This window comes from Bufo bufo, chromosome 11, assembly GCF_905171765.1.
Source record: "Bufo bufo chromosome 11, aBufBuf1.1, whole genome shotgun sequence".
Taxonomy (NCBI): Eukaryota; Metazoa; Chordata; class Amphibia; order Anura; family Bufonidae; genus Bufo; species Bufo bufo.
Window position 1 is genome coordinate 77,301,609 of NC_053399.1, and position 25,174 is coordinate 77,326,782.

Here is a 25,174-nt window from a genome sequence, read left to right on the forward strand (position 1 = left end):
CATTTTACTAAAGCGATCAACTACCACCAGAACAACTGTTTCCTGAAGAATTAGGTAGATCAGTGATAAAATCCATGGTCTGGACGGGATGGGCAACAGAAGTAGAGATCCGGAAGGCCGAGTATGTGTCACCTTAGCGCATGCACAGGTACTACAAGCTGACACATAGTCCTCAACGCACTTACACAACCCCGGAGCACCAGAATCTACGAGAGATGAGGTCAGCAGTGGATCTACTCCCAGGGTGTCCCGTAAGAACCGTACAGTGATGTTCCTCAAACACCTTGTGACACAATTCCGATGGCACATACAGTTTACCAGAGGGGCAAGAATCTGGTCCATCTAACACCTTCACCTCTAGGTCAGGGTAAAGAGCGGATATCACCACCCCTTCCGATAGTATAGGACTCGGATTTTCAAAATCACCACCTCCAGGAAAACTACGTGACAAGGTATCTGCCTTGACGTTCCTAACCACAGGACGATAGGTGACAGTGAAATTGAATTACTGACCATCTGGCCTGCCTCAGGTTTAGCCGACTCCAGGTAAGCCAGGTTTTTGTGATCTGTGAACACCGTGATCCGATGAATCGACCCTTCCAACCAATGACGCCATTCCTCAAAAGCCAACTTAATGGCCAGTAACTCTCTGTTACCCACATCATAATTTCTCTCTGCGGAAGAGAGTTTTTTTTTGGAGAAAAAGGCACATGGACGCCATTTACCAGGTGACAGGCCCTGTGATAAAACTGCTCCTACACCCACCTCGGACGCGTCAACTTCCACAAAACGCCTCCCTAAACAAAATGAAATTATCACGACCCCCAGAAAATCTGTTCGGGGGGGCAACTTTAGGCTCCAGATAGGCCTGGTCTCCACCACTACCACCAGGACCAACAGCCTGTGATCTCTGCATCTGCGAGACGGTTATGCGGAGGTCAGCTACCTCCAAATATAGCCCTTGCAGCTGACCTGCCAGTGCAGCAATAGGATCCATGGCTACACACTGTGACACAGTGAGGGGCTGTGTATGGCAAGGCAGGTATTTTCCTCCCAGCATGTGCGGCTGGGCTGGTTAGGTGAGGTCAAATACCGGACCGGCGTTTAAGTGCCGGTCCGGGTTTTGGCAGCACCTGGCTGTCCTTAAATAGGCAGCTGGGCACAGTAGAGATGTCTCTGTTTATGGGATCTGAGGCTTTGTGCCATGCTGGAGGGCTGAGAGCCGCACGCTGGGGAAACAGGCCCCCTAAAGCCTGTGAACTACTGGAGGCAGAACTGCCAGCAAGGTAACTTGTGTTATATGAACTTTCCATTGTGTGTGAATTAACACCAAGACTGCAAAGTTACATGCTGTTTTGTGCAATTGCCTGAAGTGTGAATAAACACTGACGTTTTGAGTTAAGAACTTGTATTTTGCCTCTGTACTGTGCCCGCTTACCCTATCTACCAGAGCCAAACCCCACAATTGGTGGAGAATGCGGGCAAGAGCAGTGAGGCTGGCGTGAATGCAGATATTTTTAGTTTCTGCATTTTTCAGGCACGGTTGTATGTCCTAACAGTGCCCCACGACAAAATGGAGGCTGTTGTGAAGGCCCTCATGGAGGCTAATCTGCAGCAGCGAGAGACAAACCTGCAGCAACGCAAGGCTAATAAGCAGCAGCAGGAGACTAACCACTTGCTGCTACAACACGTGATGGCTTTGCAGACAGCAGGAGCAACCCCGAGCGTCCACGATGCCTGGAAAGCAGTCTGTGCTGCAAATCCTAAGATGACCCCCGCAGACGACATCGAAACCTACCTGGTGATGTACGAGAAAGTGGCCACCAGGGAAAAGCTACCCCGTGACCAGTGGGCTGAGGTCGTCGCTTCATTCCTGGCATTCGATTCCCAGCGGGTGTATTTCGACTTGCTGGACAATCAAGTGGCTGACTACCAAAAAGTAAAGGGTGAGCTTTTGGCAAGACTGGGGGTGAATGTGTTGGTCCGGGCCCAGCGGGTACATCAGTGGGGGTTTAAGCTGGCTGAGCCTGTGAGGATCCAGTATTATAACCTACTCCACCTCTTGCAAAAGTGGCTACAGCCTGATGTGCTGAGTCCCACAGCTATGCTGGATATACTATTGGCTGATATGTTCTGGAGGGCTCTGCCACCCCCTCTCCAGCACTGGATTGGCCAGGTGTCTCCTGGCAATGCCCTAGAAATGGTGGACCTGGTGGAGCGCTACGAGGCTACTAAGACTGTTACAGGGGGTTCTTTTGGGAGGGGGGCAGTTAAACCCCGTAAATCTCCATCCCAGACCTGGTGACTTGTACCAACCAAACTCCCTCTACCTGTACCCTCTACGGACCTGGCTCTGATAGTCTGCTAGCGGTGTCAGGAGCCGGGCCATGTAAGAGCTGACTCTCCCCATCAGGTGGAACGCATGGATACTAACTATGGCTACCGTCAGTTTCTATATGCCAGGAAGCTGTGTGCAGCAGGTACCCCAAAAACTCTAAACCACCTGTGCCAGGTGGAGGTAGGAGACACTCCAGCGGAGGCTCTGCTGGACTCAGGAAGTCTGGTGTCCCTAGTAAGGGCTCCCAAGTTACGGTCAGCGGAGTATACTGGCAGGAACGTCTGGGTCATGTGCATCCATGGAGACTTCGAAGACTATCCCACCGACCTGATGTCTCTAACCACAGGGGCTGGCAGATGGACTCACGAAGTGGCAGTTGCCCCAAATTTACACTACGAACTTATAATAGGGAGAGACTTCGCGCACTGTGGCCTGCTATGAGAGTGACTGATACCCATGAGACAGGGGTAACCCTAGCAGAGTGGCCCGACTCAGAGAGGAGACCAGAACCCTGGGAACCTGAGACCGAAGGGCCAGCGGTAGGGGTGACCGCCACTTCGGTGGAAGAGGGGGAGACAACCTTGCCAAGTGTTATGGTGGTAGACGTGGAGGACTTTCTGCCGGGTCCTGAATTGGCAGACCTCAATGTCTCCGGGGACAATTTTGGTACCGCCTAACGTCTGGACTCAACACTATCCCGCGCCTGAGAAAATGTGTTAAAAGTAGATGGTGAACCACAACAACCTGGGGCAAAGTCAGTGTTTCCCCATTTTGTGGTTCACCAAGATATGTTGTATCGGGTAAACCAACTATGGGGTGAGCCTATTGAACAGTTGGTGGACCCCAAGGCTTATCGCAAGCTTGTGTTAGATCTAGCCCACCAACACATTCTCGGGGGTCACCTGGCACTGCAGAAAACTCAGGATCGTATTCTACAGCGGTTTTACTGGCCCAGCCTATTCCAAGAAGTGGAAGAGTTTTGTAAGTCTTGCCCGACCTGCCAGATAACTAGCCCCCAGCCACATTTCTGAAGTCCCCTAGTACCTCTCCCAATTATCAAAGTATCGTTTGACCGAATAGCTATGGACCTCATAGGCCCAGTACTGAAGTCCGCCAGAGGGCATCAACACATCTTAGTCATTCTAGACTACGCCACTCGGTACCCGAAGGCGGTGCCGCTGCGACATACCTCAGCTAAACTCATAGCTATGGAGTTAATGGAGATGTTTTCCCGAGTAGGACTAACTAAAGAGATTCTGACCGACCAAGGGACCCCTTTTATGTCCAAGGTGATGAGGGAACTCTGTAAGTAAAACAACAAATAAAACAACTACAGACGTCCGTTTACCATACGCAAACGGACGGTCTGGTAGAACGGTTTAACCAAACATTAAAAAATATGTTGAAAAAGGTAGTGTCTAAAAATGGGAAGGACTGGGACCTCCTTCTGCCCTATCTCATGTTCGCAGTGTGAGAGGTACCCCAGGCCTTTACTGGGTTCTCGCCCTTCGAACTGTTATATGGCAGACACCCTCGCGGTCTCTTGGACGTGGCCAAAGAGGCGTGGGAACAATAACCTACTCCACATAAAAGTGTCATTGATTACGTTACCCAGATGCAAGATCGGATAGAGACAGTGTTGCCTATTGTTAGGGAGAATATGGAGGAAGCTCAGTGAGCCCATAGTCAGGTCTATAATCGGCAGGCTTGGGCGACCGGGTTTTGGTTCTGGTGCCAACTGTGGACAGTAAGTTCCTGGCTAGGTGGCAGGGGCCCTTCGAGATACTCGAGAAAATTGGAGAGGTAAACTACAAGGTACACCAGCCAGGGCGGCGAAAGCCGGAGCAGGTTTACCATGTGAATTTACTCAAACCGTGGAAAGATAGGGAAAGCTGTACAGAAGACGGCCCGCGGCCGGGTTTTCTAGGAGAGGTACCGGCCCCTCTGTCTGATGCAAGAGAGGCGGCTGCCACAGAAGAAATTCCAGACAGCCTCTCCTCTAAAACAGACTCAGGAGGCAAGGGAGTTTGTTAGTCGGACCTCCCTGGACGCGCTTCCATAATCCAGCATGAACTTGTCACTGAGCCTCAGGCAAAAGTCCGATTAAAACCATATCGGGTACCCCAGGCTCGGCAACAAGCCATATCTGAGGAGGTGCAGCTAATGTTGCAGTTAGACGTCATTGAGGAGTCAAAAAGTGAGTGGGTCAGTCCTATAGTATTGATACTCAAGCCAGACGGGACGTTGCGGTTTTGTAACGACTTTCAAAAACTTAACGAGGTTTCCAAATTCGATGTGTATCCCATGCCCCGGGTGGATGAGCTTATCAAGAGGTTAGGACAAGCCCAGTATTTTTCTGTTTTGGACCTCACTGGCAGGTGCCCTTAACGGAGGCTGCCAAAGAGAAAAATGCCTTCATCACGCCTGAGGGGCTGTATCAATATAAGGTCTGCATGGCGCCCCCGCCACTTTTCAGCGACTAATGGACATTGTGCTTCGTCCACATCGTCGGTACGCTTTGGCTTACCTGGACAATATTGTCATGCACAGTATAGACTGGGAAAGTCACCTACCCAAAGTGCAGGCTGTAGTGGACTTCCTTCGGAAAGCTAGCCTAACCGCTAACCCAAAAAAATGTGTGCATGGGTTAGAAGAGTACCTGGGGTATGTCATTGGGCACAAAGTCATCAAACCCCAAGTGAACAAAATAGAGGCGATACGGAGTTGGCCCCGACCTGTCACCACTAGGCAAATAAAGTCATTCCTGGGAATGGAGGGCTATTACATGAGGTTTGTTCCCCACTTTGCTACTCTAGCCGCACCCTTGACAGGGCTTTTGAAGAGATGAAAATCAGTGATGGTTCGCTGGGATGATTGCGTGGAAGAGGCTTTTGCCGCTTTGAAGTCGGCCCTGTGTGGGTCACCGATTTTGGTGACGCCTGACTTCAAGAGGGAGTTTGTGGTACAAACAGATGCCTCGGAAGTAGGCCTCAGTGCTGTACTGTCTCAGGAAGTCAACAGGGAGCAGCATCCCGTTGTCTTGCTAAGCCGCAAGCTCACCCCAGCCAAAATCAGGTACAGTATAGTGGAGAGAGAGTGCCTGGCTTTCAAGTGCGCACTCGAGTCTCTCCGCTACTATTTGTTGGGGAGAAAGTTCCGCCTGGTGAACGACCACTCCCCTCTCAAGTGGATGAGCCAGGCCAAAGACAGGAATGCCCGGGTCACCAGATGGTTTTTGTCTCTGCAGAACTTTAAGTTCTTGGCAGAACACAGAGCAGGCCGGTTGCAGGGAAACGTGGATGCCCTGTCCCGGATGCATTGTCTGGCGTGTGTCCATGCCCTCAGGGTTGAACAAAGGGGGAATATGTGACACAGTGAGGTGTTGTGTCTGGCAAGGCAGGCATTTTCCTCCCAGCATGTGTGGCTGGGCTGGTTTCCAGCCAGGTGAGGTCAAATACTTGACCGGAGTTTAAGTGCCGGTCCGGGTTTTGGCAGCACCTGGCTGTCCTTAAATAGGCAGCTGGGCTCAACAGAGATGTCATTGTTTTGAGGATCTGAGGCTTGTGCTGGAGGGCTGAGAGACGCACGCTGGGGAAACAGGCCCCCTAAAGCCTGCTGTGGACTACTGGAGGCAGAACTGCCAGCAAGGCGACTTGTGTTATATGAACTTTCCATTGTGTGTGAATTAACACCAAGACTGCAAAGTTACATGATGTTTTGTGCAATTGCCTGAAGCGTGAATAAACACTGACGTTTTGAGTTAAGAACTTGTATTTTGCCTCTGTACTGCTCCCGCTTACCCTATCTACCAGAGCGAAACCCCACAACACAAAAAAACTAAAAAAATTATGGTTTTGGCAGTTTATAATGTCACGCTTTGGTGTGAGAGGGAAACACCACACCGAGCATAGGAGGGAAGGGGGGAACAGGGTATCAGGCCTGAGAACTAGGGAAGGAAAATGGACACCTCATAGTGAAAACCCTAACTAAAATCCTGATTGACTACCAGTATGAACAGACCCCAAAGGTAGGTGAGTTCATACGCAGGAATACCTAGAATCCTATCAAGGCCTATAGGACTACTAATGGCAGTGACGAGACTACCTGTTCCTCCAAAAGGAAGGACGAACAGTAGTCTCCTTCAGGCCTAATACAAACAATAGGGAAATGCAACACACAGAACCCAAACAAAATACAAAAGCGAAAGGAATGACTTAACTTCAAAGGACCAATGAAAGCACCAGGAACTCAGCCAAGATCCAATCACAATCTAACCGCACAGCATTGTGGGAGAAGCAAGGTTAAAGAGAAGGTTAAATGACCCTAATAGCCACATCTGGGGAAAGAAGACGTGGCAAGCACCAGAAACAACACAGACGTCATTTGATCCAAACGGAAAACATGTCAGATCAAACCACGTGTTGCCAGTCTCACCAATCTCCTGCCACTTGTCGAGTGAACGTCCGTGACAGCATCACTTGTAACCAGCATTGGCAGCCACAGGGAGTCGCCCCTGCCAGACAACTGTCCCTGTGAGAAAAGTACATTACAAATGTTTAGAAAAGAAAAGAAGATAGGAGAGCAGCGCTGATCGGTGGGATGGCAGGAGAAGGGTAAATAAACAGGCCGGTGAGGCTCACCTGATAGGATTGCGCTAAGAGCACAATACCTGAACCAGTATGTAAACAGAAGAGTCACTGGAGTTGCTTCTCCCTCCAGGCATGGACGGCAAGGTAACAGCAAGTGAGAAGAATCGGGATTGGGGGCGGCGAGGCGCAACCAAATAAGCTCAGATTACAATACGATAAACAATATAGTTTATAGTGTATAATTATTAAGAGAAAACTCTAAATAAACTGTATTGTTTACCATATTGAAATCTGAATTTACATGGCTGCGCCGCTGCCGATCCTTCTCAATTAGATTACAAATGTTCGTCATTGTCATTACAATTAGTTTCAATTTAAAGGCAATGTGTCACCTATATTTTTTTCTGCCAGTTAAAACCAGATAGTGTTCACGTCTCCTTTTTTTCTAACCTGTTTTTATTTTCTGATTGCAGATCTTTTTTCATTCTGTTTCCTAAACTTGGTTATGGGGGCGCCCATCTTGCCTGAGCTGTTCTTAACAGCATTTAGAGATATGCTTTACAGCAGACACTTAGGCCATAGACATAATGGTCTAGAAAGGACTTCTAGACATGTTGTGTGACCTGCGGAGAGGTCATTGTATGAGGAAAGAGTGACATCACCTATTGTGAATTCTGTCACCTATATGTAGGTGATATCTGTCATTGTACAGCATCGAGATACGGCTAGACAGAGTTTTATTGGTATTTATTGGATAGCAATATCTTCTTCTTCTACTCTACCACCGTGTGGACTGAGGTAACACTGCTGTCAAGTCCAATCCTGGTCCCCGGCAGGGATCATGAGCTGCACCTCAATAATCTGCATAGGCCCTTCAGGTTGAACAGCTTTTTGGCGGTTTTTCTCCTCCTACTGTCCATACGGTCCTGTATACGATGCGCTGTACGCGATTATATTTCACATGAAATCATGGAGACCGGCATTACAATCTAGGACTGAGGTATCGGAATATGTACATATAAAAATAGAGGTAAGTTGGTCACATGGAGAGTGGAGTTTTGCTATACTGTGTATACTGCGGACAATAGACTCTTCTGACTTCGTTGTGATTTGTATGAATGTAATAAATAGAGAAAGGAGAATTGTTCCACCAAAGTCAAGTTCCTTGAATCGATTTTCCTTATGCCGGCCAATGGGATACATTGGCAATTCGCCAGGTTTGAGATTTGCCTTTGTTGAGTTTCAGGGGCTTGTTCACATTGGATCAGCTTCTGCTAACTCTACTTTTTGGTGCACAGAAAAGCAGAGTGTCTCAGGTCAGTATGGAACCGCCATAGGCCTTGTATTATGGTTTTGTGTTGTAATAGGGCAGGTACAAGAGCTCTACCTCCATATGATTCCAAAACTGTGGCATGCTACACTGCATACTGTATTACAAAGCTATAAAAAGATATAAAGAAGTCTATCCTCTAAGAGACAAATGCCGTGAATATACCGCTGAAGTCCATGGTGCCTGCTCACCTTCTTGTTTTACATAGCAGACACGGTATCACAGATCATGGACATTTGAGTTGACGCGGTGAATGCTAGGGCTCGAATGGCTTCCCTGCACCAAGATCAAGGGAGCCCGTTGGGTTACTATGGTAGCCTCCAGCCCTCTGAAGGATCCTGCCACAGCAATGTCTCTCTGGAGCCCTGCCCCTGGCAGGGCTGAATAGGAACATAGCAAATCTCCTGTGGACCGCAATGGTAGTTTACTGCAGTCTATGGAAGAAGAGAACAGATGATCATGTGTTTAAAAAATAAATATAAAAATTCACATCACTTTCCCCATATTAAAAAAGTAAAGATCATTGTCATCGCCATGTCCCCAAATACCCATACTATTAAAATATAAAGGTGTTATATCCTATGGTGAATGCAATAACAAAAAAAAAATCTAAATGGCTGATTCGCTGTTTTTTTTCATTGCTTCACCTCACAAAACAAATTGAATAAAAATCGATCAAAAAGTCTTACACACTTCACTCTGGTAAGAATAAAAACTACAGAAAACCCCACAAAAAAAATGAGCCTTGACTCAGTTCCATAGATGTACAGTGAGGAACAGAAGTATTTGAACTACCGTTTAGATAGTCTTGAAGACAGGGAGAGCTGACCCACCCAATTCAAGCAGGCTTTGTATGCAGTGGCCCTGGAGATAAGTGGTGGGTGGTGTTGGCTGCAGCAGGGCCGTGGGCAACGAGCGCTTCCATTGTGGAAGTTCTCATCGCTCTACATTCATCTGTCTTCCTCATTGTACGGTGGATGTGCTTGATATTGAAGTCCAAGACCATTCACTTGAATAGGACTGAAGTGCACATAGACCATGTAACCGATAAACATGACATCACTGGCCTAGGGGAGGCTGCAGAGTCGGACCCCCACTGATACTGAGGATAGGATATCAATCTTTTACTCTCAGAAAACCCCTTTGTCTTCTTTCATAAATGTATCTTCTAGAATTTAGAGTAACTTGGTTGAACTTAATGGACTTATGTCTTTTTTCAACCATATTAACTATGTACCTAATTTAGTCTTGGGTAGTGATTCATGTCTTTTATAAAGCAGAGAGAGCGACATGGTTTCTGTCCAGTTAAAACAAGAGTAATCATCAAGTGCTTGGTCTCAGATTAGAATACCTGACTGCACACGTCACGTCCTAAATAATGAATGTTTTATCTCTGTGACCTGTACTAATGTGTATACAGAATAATAGCCTTGGGACTGACTAAGCGCTCTGGCCTGCCAAACAAGTCCGTGCGAACATGGAGCAGACACGTCTCAACCAGTAACAGAAAAGAAATCTACTTACTGTTGTGACATCAGTGTCCCAAGCAATTTCATGCATATGACCCGATACCGGGCCCATCTCTCACCCCCCTACATAGTAAGGGTTTTACAGTGTATGATCCCCTGACCGCTGAAATGCTTTGATCCTATTTGAAGTACTTCATAATTACCAATATTATAAGGATAAAAGGGTATAAAATGGTATTGTAGATGGTAGGTATACCAAAATACCGAATAGGTGATTGATCCAGAAGGCAGAAGAACAAGTCTCCTGGCCTAACATAGCCAATTTTTCCTCAGGAGGATAATAAATTCCTTCCTGACTCTCCACCATTAGTCGTAAGATAAATATCTGGCCCTGCTTTGTCCACCTCTTCTGGTAGGCCTTTCCGAAGTTGAGGAAACTGTCAGCTAAACGCTCATTGAACCGACATCCATTGACTGGATGAGCCTGCACGTTGTAGAGAATGGAGAGAAAGCTGCTGCCAGACATACAACATGCCCGATCCTTATCTCCACCCGCCTTTGCCATCAGAGGATATTTGGAACAATGTCATACACGGTAGATGGTTGTGTTAACCTGCTAAAATAAGTGAGTCCGGCCAACGTAGATCTAATGTGTATGAACAACTTAAAAGGGGTTGTCCCATGAAAAATATTCTACAGTTTTCAAACCAGCGTCTGGATCTGAATACTTTTGTAATTGTATGTAATTAAAAATTCAGTATGGCCACTGAGTTATTCAATAAAATGTATCTGTATAGCGCCACCTGCTGTTTGTTCTTTTTCTTATTTTTTTTACCTACTCACTAAGAAGGCCGCACATGCTCAGTTTCATCCTTCACCTGCCTCCTGAGCTGTGATAGGGAGAGCTGAGACACGCCCCCTGAGCTGTGATAGGGGGAGCTGAGACACGCCCCCTGAGCTGTGATAGGGGGAGCTGAGACACGCCCCCTGAGCTGTGATAGGGGGAGCTGAGACACGCCCCCTGAGCTGTGATAGGGGGAGCTGAGACACGCCCCCTGAGCGGCAGCAGACAAGACACTCCCCTTGAGCTGTCACCTTGATATAAATCTAGCCGAGCAATGAATGAGGAGATCTCTGGATCCATGTGAGGTACAGGGCTGGTTCTAGCTTTGTTAGAGAGAGACCGCCCCGTACTATATGATGTCTGATGTTCATTTTTACATTAGCCACGGGATAACCCCTTTAACTGTAAAGAACTCTTTCCTGAATTGATGTCTGAATCACCTTTCAGGCATCATGTAACAATTGTCCTCTAATTTTTTGTGTTTCCAGAATGAATAAATTATGTGCCATTTCTTTGACCAGTTATATTCCACCAATTTAAGACTGGGCCATTTACGGTACCCCTAACTGACCAGTTGTATTTTTTTCTTATAAAAAGGAAAAATTTAAGAAAAAAAAAATAGCCTGTTTTTCACATTTCGTAATTAATGTTTTAATTGCACAGTGTGCAACTAAAATACTGTCACCTTTCTATGGTCAAACTAGGTCACCTTTCTATAAGTCATTTTGATATACGCAATACATTGGTTATGGATGCTTGAGCCAGGGCTAGAAGCTGCGTTGCTGTGTATGCATGTAGTGACACTTTTTTTTAATTATTTTTTTATTTTACATTTTGTGCCCCCTATAAGGTAATACAAGACCATTGGGGAAAATGTTATTTTAATTTCTTGCTGATTTTTCCTGTAACTGGGGCTGACATGGTACAACCTCACTGCAGAGCTGATCTGGGTCTGCTAAGGCCCAGCAGCTCCCAAAGACTCCCAACCCCTGTTGATAACATGACCCCTGGGACCAGAGCAGGAAATGGTATTGTCACTTTCCTGACCTCATTGAGTGCCGTGTATAGTTCAAAGAGGAAGGCAAGGACGGTGAAAAACCATACCTGCCTTCTCTATTGGGAGCCCTGCTGTTACTGACAGCGGCCTACCTGCTCCCACACAGCTGCTGCCTCTGCACTGATGTTTTAGGTATACGTATATGTTCATCAGGCAGTGAGCAAGGGGTTAAACAAGTAAATCCGATCACGTCAAAGGCCAGTTTTACATGAGCATGTTTAGCCTGGGAAATATACTCCATGTGACAGTTCCCAAAATAACTGTTGCCTGTCTAACGGGAACTCACTGCATCATAGTGATTTATGATGCTGGGAGATCCTACCTGACCCCGGGCCTACTGTCCCACACTCACAGCAGGTTGTGTATACATAGGGGTAGGATGGTGCTAGCCAAATGCTGCTGGACTACAGGTTATCTTTTCCTAGGCTGCGGATATTTATGTCCTTATTGGATGTGGCATTGTATTAGGGGTACCGTATGTATTTAGGGGGCTTTTGCGCACCGTCTTATTATAGACCCCTATATAGTATTTCTGTAATAGGTGTTTTAGTGGTGTCATAATAAACAACAAAATGAGCCCTAGGTTGGAGCCCTCGGGATGAAAATTCACTTATTATACAAAAGGTCATCCAGACCAAAAAATCCCTTTAGGGGTCCCAACAAAAAAAGTTTAATGTATATAAAACTAAATTCTTTAATTTGTAGCTTTAAAATTAAACCTACAGACGACAGATCATGAACAATTAAAACTATCAGGGACTGGTAATATGTCACTTGTAGTCTTGGAATTGCTGGGAGGACTCAGTGGGTGCTTTATTTATCTGTGTGTTTATGGATATTATTACCACATTGTGTTATATGGAACAGACTCACGTCCCTCTGTCACCATCCACAGTAGCCACTGGGGACGATTAGGACTTATCACAAATTGGCGATCAGGCAGCCACACTGTTTATTATAAGTCTGCGCAACACTACTTAGCAGTTTTCTGCTCAATTCACTACTGTAGGTGCACACACAATGTGGCTGTCTGTATTACCACATATCAATTGTTCCCTGCCAGCGTTCATGCACTGTGGTTATTTGTATTGCCACATTCAAATTGCTCACTTGCGGCATTTATACACTGTGGCCATTTGTATCGCCTCAAATAACTCACTGCCAGCGTACATACAATATGGCTATACTGTATATCACCACCTGCAGATTATTCGCTGCCAGTGTTCATATAATGTGGCTTTTTATATCACCACGTACAAATTCACTGCCAGTGTTCACACAATGTGGCTGTTTATATCACCACATGTGGATTGTCATTGCCAGTGTTCACACAATGTGGCTGTTTATATCACCACATGCCGATTAATCACTGCCAGCCAGGGTTGATTTGATTTAAATCACTAGTCAGTAAGGCTTGATTTAAATCATAGTTTTTTACATAAAGATTCATATTTGGACAATTTTTCTGTTGTACTTAGGAAGGAGAAAAAGAATCTTTACCTTAATAATAACAATTTAAATCGGATTTATTCAACTGAAACAACAACATTACAGCATGTTATTTGCTTAAACATCCATGTTTGTTAAAATAGATATATATTTTCTTTAGCCAAATTAGTTAAGAAACTTAGGCCTAGTTCACACGAATGTTTTTTTTTTGCGAGTGTACGGGACGTTTTTTTGTGTTCCATATACGGAACCATTCATTTCAATGGTTCCGCAAAAAAAAACAAAAATGGAATGTACTCCGTATGCATTCCGTTTCCGTATTTCCGTTCCGTTGAAAGATAGAACATGTCCTATTATTGCCCGCAAATCACGTTCCGTGGCTCCATTCAAGTCAATGGGTCCGCCAAAAAAACGGAACACATACGGAAATGCATCCGTATGTCTTCCGTATCAGTTTTTTGCGGAACCATCTATTGAAAATGTTATGCCCAGGCCAATTTTTTCTATGTAATTACTGCATACTGTATATGCCATACGGAAAAACGGAACAGAAACGGAAACAAAAAAAACGGAACAACGGATCCGTGAAAAACGGACCGCAAAAAACTATAAAAGCCATACATACGTGTGAACTAGGCCTTAGACTGTCAGCCCAGCCTACACAAGAAAAGCTTAACAATGTCCTCTGTAGCTCACTCGTCATCTTCATCTTCTTCTTTGTTCATAATCTGGAAAAGAAAAACAAGCTTTCCTGCTTTATCGGGACCCAAACGATTTCTCAATTTAGAATGAACGAGTCCAAAGGAAGAGAATATTCTTTCAACGCCCGCAGAAGAAGCTACTGCTGTTAAAAGTGAAATCATTACTTGAACAGTCTCTAAATCCAAGTGCTTAAGTGACTTCCACAAGTTCACTGGTGTGACTTTCTTTAAAATATCTTCAGCAAACATATATTTCTTGAATGGTTCCCCCTTGGCTTTGAAGTTCATTATAGTTGGCATTACAGATGGATGATTGCTGGATACCCATGTCATAGCTAACTCCTCTTCCTCAGCACTTAAGTTTTGACCCCAATACTGGATATTGACAATATTATATATATAATATTCTCAACTCTTTTCATGTTATAAATTCAATTTTGAGAACTCCAAAATTAAACCAAGCATCTGTGATAATATCTTGTAGGCAGAGAAACTACCCAGTAATCTTACAAAAACATGACATTGTGAATGGATTAATGGAATTTAACAAAAAATTAAACATATACAGCCTTATTCTACATAATTAAAAAAGTAATCTTTATTTCATAATGAAATAACCTTTGGATGGTAATATATTTTCCTCAAAAAGCATTTTATATTAAAAAATCCAATTTTTTTGATTTTGTTCAAAAAAATCATTGATTTTTATCCACCCTGCTGCCAGCGTTTGTGAAATGTGGCTGTTTGTATCACCGCACTCATTACTATCTGCCGACGTTCCAGCCCATCCACACATGCATCCACACAGTCACTCTATCTATCCTCAGCTGATGTATTGTTTCTATTGCTCAGCCCTGTCTAAAATCACACATACATAATTACTGCCCCTCCCGACATGTTTCGCCGCAGTTGCGACTTCGTCAGGGGAATAGGGGTAATAGGGGTGGTGTCATGGTTCTCATAAAATAAGTGACTGTTCTGTAATTTTCAGACATGTATTTTTTGGTTATTTTGCTTGGTTTTATGTTTTCTTCTATTGTACTCTGTGCTAGGAAATAGGATTTTGAACATAGCCTTATTTCGGGTTTTCTGTAAAAGGCCTTATACTACAGCTATTCAGATTGTAGCCACACAGCAATCTCAAAACAATCCACTTAGGCCTTCTCTTTCACATGAATTTTATTGCACATTATTTATCCACCCTCAACAGTTAGTGTCATAGCCGGTAAAACTGGGTGGTGACATGAGGCATTCTTTGATGTCTATGCTTCCCATACCCTTTGTGCATTCCTGTGAATGCATATGTATGCCTATTAATAACACATAATTATAAAACAGTAATTAAAACATAGCTTAAAAATTGCAGCCTTTTATTTAACAATTACCTCCACCAGAGTGTAAAATACTACAAACATCCCTGACAGAGAAAATAAGACATTGGAAGTAATATAATGTAATCTTGAAAGTGCGCCCACTATGTGCATGCGTCTCTCCCCTTGCTCTAGAGATAGGTGGAGGTCAATGAGCGCAGATCCCTACAGATCTAAACTTTCAATAGGTCTCAAAAGTTAGTGACCATTTAAAAGGGATATTCCATTTTTATTATAAACAGGAAATCATACAATTTTCTAATATGCTTGTATTCAAAATTCTGCATACATGCCTTGCTTATATCAGGTGCTTGACCCCTATATGCAGTAGAGGGTATAGCCCATGTATCAGCCCTGTGTAATGTATTCATGGCCTAACTGAAACATGACATCACTCATGCGACACTCTTCACATCCAGTTAGCAATGTTACATGACACACATGTGTGGGGTCAGCACACACTACATTCATGTGATAAGTAAATAAGATTAGTGGTGGAATCATGCTTTTTATTTTGGTTATTACAATAACTACATTACTGTGTATATTTCAAATGGCCACCTGTCTTGAGGTGATGTTGTCGTATTGTTAATAAAGTAAAAAAACAAACAATGCAGACACTGATAGACATGATGTGATACTGCTGCAGGTAGTAAATCTGTACATATTGTACATGTTCTGCTCCGCAATACACTACTACTGTTAGATACCTGGACAGTTAACTGAAGGCCTGGTCACATGATACTTTTGAAGGTCACATGACCGACACCACGTTAGTCCTATCCAGCTATGCTATGGATGCATTTTACAGGACTAAAATTGGCCGTACCATTTTCTTTTCTTTACGTAGAGGCTCCTAGGTTGATATAATAAAGGTCTGCAACAAATTTTTTTTTATGTATATTATTCCAACATTCTGTTTTCTAAACAAATAAATGTGATTATTAAAACCGGTATACCTCTTTAACCTCTTCAGGACACAGGGCGTACAGGAACGCCCTGATGTACGCCCTGTGTATTTCTGATCACCGCCGCGCGGCGGGCGGTGATCGGAAGCCGGTAGCTGCTAAAATCATTGAGCAGGCACCTCGGCTAAATGCGCGGGGGGGTCCCGTGACCCCCCCCATGTCGGCGATCGCCGCAAACCGCAGGTCAATTCAGACCTGCGGTTTGTGGCTTTTACCTATTGCAGTGGCGGCGGTGCCATCGGGTCCCCATGCGGCTGTAGGGGGGACCCGATAGCAGGGAAGGCAGCGCAATGCCTTCCTTAGGCATCGCACTGCCTTCCGGTGACGAGCCTGTGAGATCCAGCCCCCTGGATCTCACAGGCCGGAAGCTGTATGAGTAATACACACTGTATTACTCATACAGCCAATGCATTCCAATACAGAAGTATTGGAATGCATTGTAAAGGATCAGACCCCCAAAAGTTGGGACAAAAAATAAAGTGAAATAAAAAGTTTAAAAAATAAAGTTTTACCCCCGAAAAATTAAAAGTTTCAAGTAAAAATGAACAAAAACGTAATTTTCCCCAAATAAAGTAAAAAAAAATTGGTAGAAAATAGGGGATTTTTTTTATTTTTTTTTAACATATTGGGTATCGCCAGGTGCGTATCGACCGGCTCTATAAACATATCACATGACCTAACCCCTCAGAAAACTGTGCTAAATAAACAATTTTTTGGTCATCTTACATCACAAAAAGTGTAATAGCAAGCGATCAAAAAGTCATATGCACCCCAAAATAGTGGCAATCAAACCGTCATCTCATGCCGCAAAAAAATGAGACCCTACCTAAGATAATAGCCTAAAAACTGAAAAAACTATGGCTCTCAGACTATGGAGACACTAAAACATGATTCTTTTTGTTTAAAAAAAAAAAAAAATCATTGTGTAAAACTTACATAAATAAAAAAATTGTATACATATTAAGTATCGCCGCGTCCGTGACAACCTGCCCTATAAAAATACCACATGATCTAACCTGTCAGATGAATGTTTTAAATAACAAAAAAAAAACGTGCCAAAACAGCTATTTCTTGTTACGTTGCCTCACAAAAAGTGTAATATAGAGCAACCAAAAATCATATGTACCCTAAACTTGTACCAACAAAACTGCCACCCTATCCCGTAGTTTCTAAAATGGGGTCACTTTTTTGGAGTTTCTACTCTAGGGGTGCATCATGGGGGCTTCAAATGGGACATGGTGTCAAAAAAACCAGTCCAGCTAAATCTGCCTTCCAAAAACCGTATGGCATTCCTTTCCTTCTGCGCCCTGCCGTGTGCCCGTACAGCAGTTTACGACCACATATGGGGTGTTTCTGTAAACTACAGAATCAGGGCCATAAATATAGAGTTTTGTTTGGCTGTTAACCCTTGCTTTGTAACTGGAAAAAAAAAATTTTTAAATGGAAAATCTGCCAAAAAAGTGAAATTTTAAAAATTGTATCTCTATTTTCCATTAATTCTTGTGGAACACCTAAAGGGTTAACAATGTTTGTAAAATCAGTTTTGAATACCTTGAGGGGTGTAGTTTCTATAATGGGGTCATTTTTGGGTGGTTTCTATTATGTAAGCCTCACAAAGTGACTTCAGACCTGAACTCGTCCTTAAAAAGTTGGTTTTTGAACATTTCTGAGAAAGTTCAAGATTTACTTCTAAGCCTTGTAACGTCCCCAAAAATAAAATGTAATTCCCAAAATGATCCTAACATGAAGTATACATATGGGGAATGTAAAGTAATAACTGTTTTTGTAGGTATTACTATGTATTATAGAAGTAGAGAAATTGAAACTTGGAAATTTGCAAATATTTCCAAATTTTTGGCAAATTTGGTATTTTTTTTCTAAATAAAAATGTTTTTGTTTTTTTTACTCCATTTTACCAGTGTCATGAAGTACAATATGTGACGAAAAAACAATCTCAGAATGGCCTGGATAAGTTAAAGCGTTTTAAAGTTATCACCACTTAAAGTGACACTGGTCAGATTTGCAAAAAATGGCCTGGTCCTTAAGTGTTAAAGTCTAGACCACCGGTCCCAAAACGCTGATTCTCCAACAACTACAACTCCCACCAAGCCCTGACAGTTGTAGATTTGCAGCTGCTAGAGAGCCATAAATTAGAGACAACAGGTTTAGGTGTATACATATAATTTTACAGTATGTCTTTATTTTTGTGAAGTTTTCTGCATTTCCTGCGCCAAGTAAACAAATCATGATCATAACTTGGCCATCTTCATCTCCCTTTCTTTCTTCGAGGAGGGCGATAGGCAGAGGTTTGATGCTCCTTCCGGTCACATTCATCATGTCCTTCCCTGAAACAGAAAGAAAGAATAATCTGTCACCTAAAGCAATGGTAAAAGGAGAGATTTATGGTATATCTACAGGATATGCCGTAACTGTATCCCCTGGTGACATGGCTGCCGGACACTGCATCCTGGCAGTGTATGAATGGAGAGATGACCACAGGACTTGTGGCCACTTTTGATGCCGTTTATTTGCGCCAAAGCCAGAAATGTATTCAAAAGAAATGGAAAACGTTAAGTAAGGCCTTAGGCTACTTTCATACTAGCGGCACGGACCTCCGGCAGGCTGTTCCGTCGGGTGAACAGCCTGCCGGATACGTCCTGCCGCTAGTGACCGTGTGCCCCCGGGCTGCCTCTCCGTCCTCATTGACTATAATGGGGGCGGGGGCGAAGTTCCGGCGGAGGCACGGCGAGAGGCTTCCGGAATAAAACTACGACATGTCCGACATTTATTCTGGCAGCCTCTCGCCGTGCACTGCTGTGCCTCCGCCGGAACTCCACACTGCCCCCATTATAGTCAATGGGGACGGAGCAGCAGTCCGGGGGCACACGGTCACTAGCCGCAGGACGGATCCGACAGGCTGTTCACCCGACAGAACAGCCTGCCGGAGGTCCGTGTGTGAAAGTAGCCTTATACTTCTGCTTTCCCAATCTGCTGGATCCACTTCTGGATTTGTCTTAATAACTGCATCAAAAAATTGCAGTGGTGTTTTATTTATTTATTAAAAAGCCTATGTATTAAAAATCCTATGTTCCAATAAACAGAAAAAGCCTAAAGTGAGAGGAATTTAGCAGCAATTATATTTGTTGCAACAGAGAAAAATAAAAGCAGTCAGCAAATTTTTTCTTACTGCACTATAGGCCATACAGCTGTAATAATTTAAAAAACCGCCATACAGATCAACAAAAATATGGATTTGTGCATGGCCCCATAGAAATTAATGGGTCTGTGCACTAGCTGCAAAAAAATGCAGCTAAAACATGGATAAAAAAAATACAGTCGGGTGCATAAGGCCATAAGAAAATACCTGAAGCATCTCTTGCAGTACAGGTCATCGTCGCAATCGTGACATCGCAAAGCAGCATCCGCGTTACAGATACAACACCAGGGCAGCTCTTCCTCATCACTGTCTGGCTCTTGGACCTTTCCTGCTGTGCTCCTCGTAGGATGGATCTGTGCTGCAGGCTTATGTAGAAATATTAGGAAATATTGTCAACCGCAGAACTAGTGCCAAAAGACAAAGAAGGCTCAAAGCTCATAGAAAGAAAGAGCACTTCAATGCTAATGTTCATAGCAAGATACTGGTTTAGACGTACATAATACACTGTATCGCTTGCCAAGGCTCTGATAAACCCCCAAAACACATAATAAATTATTACTACCATCCATTTTTTATTTTAGAGATAATTGCCCCAAATTACAGATACTGCCAAGAAGTGACTGAACAGAGGAAGGCAGCAGGCACCCCGTCATATAACTGATACAGCAATGTTGTACAACCAAACAATGTCAACATCTATCTTCTTGCCTATAATTTGGAGCACCCTTTATGTGTTTTTAGTACTATTTGCTTTGTGAAGTACATATATCTGTTACCCTCCCCCCTCAAATCCTTTATGTAAGGATACAACAGAATACTGAGTAACATTATCAAAATTAATGCATGGAAAAAAAGAAAATTACTTACGGGTAATTGGATTTTCCTGAACCCACGACAGCACCACGAGAGAGGATGGATCTGCCCCCCAAAGACAGGAAACCTGCGGCACAAAAAGGCGGAGACTCCGTATGACATTTCCACGGATTTGAGGAACTCCGCCGTATACGTTAGTTTACTTTTCTATTTTCTCTCTTTTTTGCTACACCCGTGAAAACACTCCACCAGCCAAGAAGGGAGGGAAAATATAAGGGTGCCGTCGTGGGTTCAGGAAAATCCAATTACCCGTAAGTAATTTTCATTTTACCCCTCACCCACGACAGCACCACGAGAGAGAGAGCCAAGGAAAAACTAGGGTGGGATGACAGCAGAAAGCACCGAAGCTCCAAAGAATAAATCAGAAGGAGAGTTCAATTGTAACCGGTAGTGGTTAAAGAAGGTAGAAGGAGAAGACCAAACTGCCGCTTTACAGATGTCCTCGATAGAGACCACAGCTTTTTCAGCCCATGATGTAGATAGGCATAGGCCAGAGGAAAATCCCACCTGTGGAGGAAAGAAATTCAGCCCACAGGGGGATCCTTCTGGAGACAGGGAAAAAAACTTCTCCACCTTTTTGTTCTGTGCCGTGACAAACAGGTCTATATGCGGGAGACCCCAGTTTTTCGAGATCTGAGAGAACACATTCTGGTCCAGACACCACTCTCCCTGGGAAATCTGATAGTGACTCAGAAAGTCCGCCTGAATATTTTCCTTCCCCCTGATGTGGACTGCTGAGATAGACCTGCATTTGCCCTCTACCATCTGGAGGATGCAACTTAGAACTAGCATTAGGTCCTGACTCCTGGTCTCCCCCTGCTGGTTTATGTAGGAGACCACTGTTGTATTGTCGGACATAATTCTTAGATCCTTGCCTACACAGAGGAAGAGCCTCCTGAATTGCTTCCTTCACCGCCATGAGCTCCTTCATGTTGGAGGAAACCTGAAAGGATAACTTCTGAATGTGGGCCCCACGGACTTGCGTCTGTTGTCAGACAAACAATGTTGTTCTTTAGGCAAGAAAGACCTTGATTTAAATTGTCTGTCTTGAGCCACCATCTTAAGTTGAGTAAGGTCTGGAAGGATATTGTGAATTTCATATCTAGAGGCAAACTTCCTTTCTGCCAAGTCTCTAGAATCTCCCACTGCAGCTTTCTTGTATGGAACTGTGCCCAAGTGACAGCTGGGATGCAGGAAGTCAAGCTCCCCAAGATCGACATACCTTTTCTTAGAGTAATCCGGGGATGATCTATTAAGTTTAGAATTTTCGGTCGTATACCGACCATCTTCTCTTCTGTCAAAAAAACACCTCTGGAGCCTGGAGTCCAAGATTAGGCCCAGGAACTGCTGATATTGAATAGGTGTTGGTTTTGACTTCCTGTCGTTGAGAATCCACCCCAGCTTCCTCAAGATGCGGATTACTTCCAAGACCGCCAACTCGCAGGCTTTCTCTGTTTCTGCCACGATCAAAAAATCGTCGAGATAAGGTATGAATAATATGTCCTTTTCCCGGATGTGAGCTGACATTTCTGCTATCACCTTGGTGAAGACCCTGGGGGACATTGCTAAGCCGAATGGGAGTGCCTGAAACTACCAGTGTTTTATTTCTCCTTCCATCTGGACCGCAAATCTCAGGTATTTCTGATAGTCCTGATGAATCGGAACATGGAGATAGGCGTCCTTCAAGTCCAGAACCGCCATGAAGCAACCTAGGAAGAGTAGATTTGTCGTTGAGTTGATAGTCTCCATTCTGAACTTTTTCTCTAAGAGAAAATGGTTCAGTCTCTAAATTGATTATGGTTCTGTAAGAACCATCAGGCTTTTTCACTAAACATAGAGAGGAATAAAACCCCTCTCCTTCCTGATGCGTCGGGACTGCTACTAAGACCTTCTTTTCTGCTAAAGACTGCACTTCTGACGTGATTGCCCCTCCATCTTTTTGCGCTGCTTCCGTAATCACGAACCTTGAAGGAGGACTTAAACGGAATTCCAGCTTTAACCCCTCCTTTAAAAGTGTCCAGAATCCAAGGGCTGCTGGAAATCTGGGTCCATGCAGGTAGAAAGTGTTTTAACCTTCCTCCTACATGGTCCCTGGCGTCATTGCTGTTCAGACTTTTTCTCTCCTCTGGTCTGTTTGTTGAAGAAATAGCCTTTTGCTCCTTCTCTTCGGGATCTTGGTTTGTAAGACTTATCTTCCTTTGTATTTTCTCTGTTACTCCGAAAGGAACGGAAGGTGCGAAAGGATCGGTTGGACCTTTCCCTAGAAAAAAAGACGGTCTGTGTAGGAAATTTTTTCTTCTTGTCAGCAGCCTTATCTAGCAGGTCATCCAGAGCTGATCCGAAGAGATACTCTCCCTCACAAGGTACTGCACATAGTCTTTTCTTAGACTGCAAGTCTCCCTTCCAATTTCTCAGCCATAGAGCCCTGCGAGCGGAGTTGGCCAGTCCTGCTGCGCGGGCGGACAATCTAATAGCGTCCGCTAAAAAATCTACCGCTTTTTTAATAGTAGGGAGACTAGCTAAAATGTCCTCTCTAGGGCTCTTGTTCTTTATTTGTTTCTCTAGGTCAGACAACCACATAATAAGGGATCTGACAGTACAGGTTGAAGCAATCGAAGGTCTGAATGAAGACGTCGAGGCTTCCCAAGCTCCTTTCAAGAACCCCTCAGCTTTCTTATCTAAGGTGTCTCTTAAAGACCCCATGTCCTCGAACGGAAGAGCAGATTTCTTAGCTTCTTTAGAGATGGCCACGTCAACCTTTGGCGCCTTATTCCAGACAGCGGCTACGTCCTCAGAAAAGGGATATTTCCTCTTTAAATTTTTTTAAATGAAAACTCTCTTTGTTTGGTTTGGTTTACACCATTCCTCATTAATTAAGGTGGATACATTTTTATGCAAAGGGAAGGACCTAGACTGCTTTGTCTGCAGCCCCCCAAACATAATGTCCTGCACCGACCTAGTCTCCTCAATGTCTTCTATACCCATAGTTGCTTTGATCGCTTTCAAGAGTTTATCCACATCCTCGACAGGAAAGAAAGCTCTCTTAATTTCGTTATTATCGGAATCCGAGGAGAGGGATGAAGAGTCCGAGTCCAAACCAAAAGACTGGACCTCCTCCCACTCATCTGACTCCGAAGAAACCGCCTTAGACTCCTTTTCCTTTTTTCTTGATTTAGCCTCTCTGAAACTATCGGGCTTTTTGGAGGATAAAGAAGCGTTAATCTCAGCTCTTACGAAATTCTGAAGACAGCTATAAAAAGATGGGAGTCTCCTCAGCCACTGTTTTATCTATACATTGCTGGCATATCCTCTTGCTATATTCAACAGCCAGAGAACATTTGCACAAGGCACATTCTTTGTGACGTCTTTTAGAAACCGCCTTTTTAGGTTTTTCCTGCAAGACACATATACATTCATACATCAAAAGATGGTTATAAAATCAGTGGCTACACCAGCCTCTCACCCCTTCCTGGTACTGAGGTCGGGTTGGCCGCCGGGTCCTCCATAGTCTCTTTCCTTTCCTCTTCCATACTGCAGCTCCTGAGCCCAGATGCTGTCTCTGCATTCGCGACTGCCGGCAGCCATTTCCGGGTTCCAGTGGCGCTTTAAACCACACCCCCCCTGCACGTGACTCCAATCCGTGCGCTCCATGCCTCTCAACCCAGAAGTGGCGGTCTCGTGAGCAGAGCTTCTCCTACGACTCCTTTCCCTGGCCGCATCTCCAGCGCCGACGGATGCTTACTGGTGCTCGTTATCGCACCGAAGCATCATGCCCCTCCAGCGCTTAGGAACGCCGAGCCATCACGCCTCTGCAAGCCCCACTGCGCAGGGGCGTGCCGGATTAAACGGGAGCCACAGGTAACAGGGCAGCCTAGGGGGAAGAGGACGAACCACAGGCTTCCCCTCAAAGACAGGAAACCATACTGAGGGCAGAGAGGAGTCTCCGCCTTTTTGTGCCGCAGGTTTCCTGTCTTTGGGGGGCGGATCCATCCTCTCTCTTGGTGCTGTCGTGGGTGAGGGGTAAAAGTAGAGTTACCCTATCAACCCGTTTTCAGCACTCTCCCTGTAGAGGCCCTTTAAGATAAAAATAAATGCAGCAACCAAACTAGTTGGTATCGGTGACTATTTTCAATGAACTTGTTTTGATACATTTCCATGCCTGTTTGGTCTATTTTTCAAAGCAAAGGAAAAAATTTATTGGACATAGCACATAAAAAAACAATTAATGGAAGCCCAATCCCTTAAAGTGTACCTCTAGTTATAAAACAACTTTCTGTAGATAAGAAACTTTGTAATATATCCCATTAAAGAAAATGCCTCTGTATGCCGTTATCAGACTGCCTTGCCCTTTCCTAATTTTAACATCGAGGTCTACAGAAAGAAGAGGAGGAGGAGATGGCCGCTGGTTGAGAGACAAACAATCTCTAGCTTCTTAGCTCTGCTACACCTAGCACTTTTGACTCCACTATATCGAATAGGATAAGGCTCTACTACTTGTTCAGAATTAGTTAATAAATCACTTACTAGCTGACAGCAGCCTCCTTATCCCCCTTATCAGATATATTACAAAGTTTCTTATAGTCACCTATACTATTTAATTCTGAAAACTTGGTTATAACTGGAGGTACACTTTAACCAAATTCCCTGTCCTGAACTGCAGAACAATAGCCGGAGGTAAACCTTCTGTGTGAAGTCCAAGGACTAGCAGGTGTACATTTCAATGTGCCCAGTTCCAGAAGTACTGTATACCTACCAGTTCTGGTAGATGTGAATATACTTTAACCAGTCACAGGTAGGTTTGCACTGTCCCTGATCCCCATGTACAGCTAGTTTTTATCACTTATTTATGTGTACAGTTTTGGAAACCGGTATAGAATAAAAATATTGCTTAAAGGGACACTACCATTTATTTTTTTATCACACATCAACAACTATATGTGACTATTTTTATTTTTTTTACAAAAACGGGTAGATGGTTTTCAGAATAATTTTTTTTAGATCACTCCATGTATTCTACTTCCTCCTAATT

General features: G+C 44.1%; 1 protein-coding gene across 2 annotated transcripts in view; it reads right to left on the minus strand.

Annotated features, from left to right (window-relative positions):
* Positions 1-18,168: 18,168 nt before the first annotated feature.
* ZFYVE19 (zinc finger FYVE-type containing 19) overlaps positions 18,169-25,174 on the minus strand; it is a 42,393-nt gene continuing 35,387 nt past the window's right edge. For both annotated transcript variants that reach the window (XM_040411919.1, XM_040411918.1), the window contains 2 exons: positions 19,480-19,637; positions 18,169-18,460 (listed from right to left, as the gene is read on the minus strand). In XM_040411919.1, the coding sequence (XP_040267853.1) occupies positions 18,382-18,460; positions 19,480-19,637 (237 nt within the window). In that variant the 3' untranslated portion in view covers positions 18,169-18,381. The remainder of the gene's footprint in view (positions 18,461-19,479; positions 19,638-25,174) is intronic.